Here is a 2,557-nt window from a genome sequence, read left to right on the forward strand (position 1 = left end):
ATCACAATCCACTCCTCTGATCAATGAATTGGCTACTTTCTCGACAGATTCTTTTTGTCAAAAAATATACTGACAAAATTGCCATTACTGACAAGGCAATTCTTTATCACACGTCGGCAAATTATTTTTTCGGTAATTCTGTCAATAAATTATAATACCGATAGATTGTAAGGCATTGCGGATAAAATTTTCTCAATAAATGTCTGTTTTTTATCATGGATGATGTTTTGTCCTGCTATTTTACAAGCAAAATTAAATTCCATTTCTTTGGAACATGTACATCCTTCCAAATTATTTATAAGGTGTTATGAGTAGTGTCCCTTTCCCAAAGAGATTAAGCACCGGTACGCCTGGCAGGGCTGGAACAGGCAGGTGGGTTCTGTTTGCCAGAAAGTCTGGGTTTCACATTGATACATTGGGATATTGCAGGTCCTCCAGGTCCTTTGTAGGTGATGTCAATGTCGGCGAGTTCCACACGATCGCATGGCAAACCGCGGCTGCAAACAAGCTTGACAGCTTGCTGAGTTGAGGAAGTACCCCAAATTTTCTTGAAGCTAATGTTGCTGAGTTTAACACGCGATGGAACCTGGATAAACAAAAATTATGGTTTAAGGTGTTTAAACTTAAATAGTAAGAAACCCTTTTCACTTGATCAGGATTTTTAAAGTGTACGTACCTTTAAATTGCATAGGTTCCATGGGCAGTATTCTTGATCAATAAGGATAGGATTGCCGACATTATTCAAGATAATATCCTCAAAATGCATATCTGTTGCTGAGCCAGGATGGGAGTCTGGCCAAGTTTTGACCCTAACACCATTCATTGTATTACTGATGGTGCAATTCCTGATAAAAATTCCACTCACTGGTTCTTCACCCTTGAACTTTCCAAGACTGCCCACACTGATGCCATGTCCTGGTCCGCAGGTTACTCTCTCGACGATCACATTCTTGCTACCATCACCCAAGGAGACACAATCATCACCGGTTTTAATGTTTGTGTCAAGAATCTTGATCCCATTGGATCGCCCAATGTGGATTCCATCCGTGTTTATGCTGTTTTCGGGAGCGGAGACAGTGAAATGTTGGAAGGTAAAGTTTTTACATCCCAAAACATTAACGTGGAACTGTTTGCTGTCCTTGGTAGTTATGCCTTGTACAATGGCGTTGCTGACGAAATTGAACCTTAAATTCTGGTTATTATTGTCACGAGAACTAAATATCGTTAGAGACAATTATTTTTTACTGTTCTAATCAAATGGTTAAAATGCAATACTCCATATGCTGGCCAGGAATCTGCAGAATGTCATATTGAACACAGATCCACGGCTCCTGACTATATTAACAAAAGCTTTTAAATTCTTCAGTAGTCTAGGCTACAAGTATATGAGATTATCGAAAGAAAATTTTTCAGCAATGCTTCTTTATAATTTGAAGAATCACGTAACGAAAAGAGTAGTTCACTTGAATTTCAAAGCAGAAAGATAAAAAATCTTACAATGGGAAGTGCGGCGCAATATTTGTTCTTAGCGCAATTGTTCTTGCCCCAAACAGCGGCTCCTTGCCCATCAAAAACTCCACCGCCAGATATTGTAAGATGATCAACGTGGTTGAAGACAACCCAATTAGGGTCCTTGAAAGCGCTAGGATCTGCCGGAGCCTTTATTGTGCCACTAACCTGAAGTTCAATAGCTGATTTGCAAGGACCATCCAGGGTTGCTCGGCTTAATCTGTACGTCCCTTTCGGAATTACAATCTTACTTGGGGTTGTCGATGCACATGCTTCTTTCCAAGCATGCAGCAAAGGCTACGAGGCAAAAACCAAAAGCCAAAAGCTTAAAATAAAACTTGTTTATCATTTCACGACAAAATTAAGTTTTATATATAGCTGCATTTTGCTTACAGTGCTCAAATCCGTCTTCTCGTCAGCCTTTGCGCCATACTTGGCAACTACATCAACAACGGTAGATTGGGCTTTAGGGATTGAAGTACTGAACAAAAGTAATAATATTGATAGAACTGCAATATTCAACTGTACAGCCATGCTTTTCCGTTTTCAAATATCTATGCTGAATTTTATTGCAGCGATGGCATTCTGTTTCGTTTCAAACCATTTATATAGAGTTTTTGGGAGAGCGACAACCACTAGAATTTTCAACCAAATGCATTCTAATTTTATCCATGGTGGAGATGAAGTTCTAGCTCTTTTCCTTCCTATTATTAACTCTTTCCTCTTTTTGACGTAATCACTGGCTCAGGGTACTCTGTTGCTTGCGGTTTGCCACACAATTTAACCTATACTCGAAATATGCCAGCGCTTTGTTAACAACCTTAGTTCTCATTGAGAAAAACAATTAATGTTTAGGATGTATTATTTAAAAACAACTCCTAAATTACACATGATTTCATATAGCAACTTGGATAAAATATTTAAATAAAGAGTAATTAAATATATAATTATAATTTATGTAACTGCTATTAGATTTTATTTGTTCAGCGTAAAGATTCTATTTCTGTTTATTATTTCTCCCCCATGGCTGCCTTAAGCTTCCTTTCTA

The 2,557-nt window shown here is 38.1% G+C and overlaps 1 protein-coding gene across 1 annotated transcript; it reads right to left on the reverse strand.

The window, feature by feature from the left end:
* Window positions 1-334: 334 nt before the first annotated feature.
* On the reverse strand, window positions 335-2,043 carry LOC18612416 (exopolygalacturonase-like). The gene is made up of 4 exons (XM_018119194.2): window positions 1,903-2,043; window positions 1,498-1,806; window positions 677-1,192; window positions 335-586 (listed from the first exon to the last, which is right to left on the reverse strand). The coding sequence occupies exons 1-4, from the start codon at window positions 2,041-2,043 to the stop codon at window positions 335-337; spliced, it is 1,218 nt and encodes a 405-aa protein (XP_017974683.2).
* Window positions 2,044-2,557: the final 514 nt, after the last annotated feature.

The sequence above is a fragment of the Theobroma cacao genome, chromosome 1 (assembly GCF_053813885.1).
Source record: "Theobroma cacao isolate CCN51 chromosome 1, ASM5381388v1, whole genome shotgun sequence".
Lineage (NCBI taxonomy): Eukaryota > Viridiplantae > Streptophyta > Magnoliopsida > Malvales > Malvaceae > Theobroma > Theobroma cacao.

Excerpts from the sequence above, each read along its gene's own strand:
- LOC18612416 (XM_018119194.2), bottom strand. The coding sequence starts at position 2,043 with ATGGCTGTACAGTTGAATATTGCAGTTCTATCAATATTATTACTTTTG. Across the intron at positions 1,807-1,902 it reads AGAAGACGGATTTGAGCACT|CCTTTGCTGCATGCTTGGAA; the intron begins GTAAGCAAAATG and ends TTTGCCTCGTAG. Across the intron at positions 587-676 it reads GGAACCTATGCAATTTAAAG|GTTCCATCGCGTGTTAAACT; the intron begins GTACGTACACTT and ends TTGTTTATCCAG.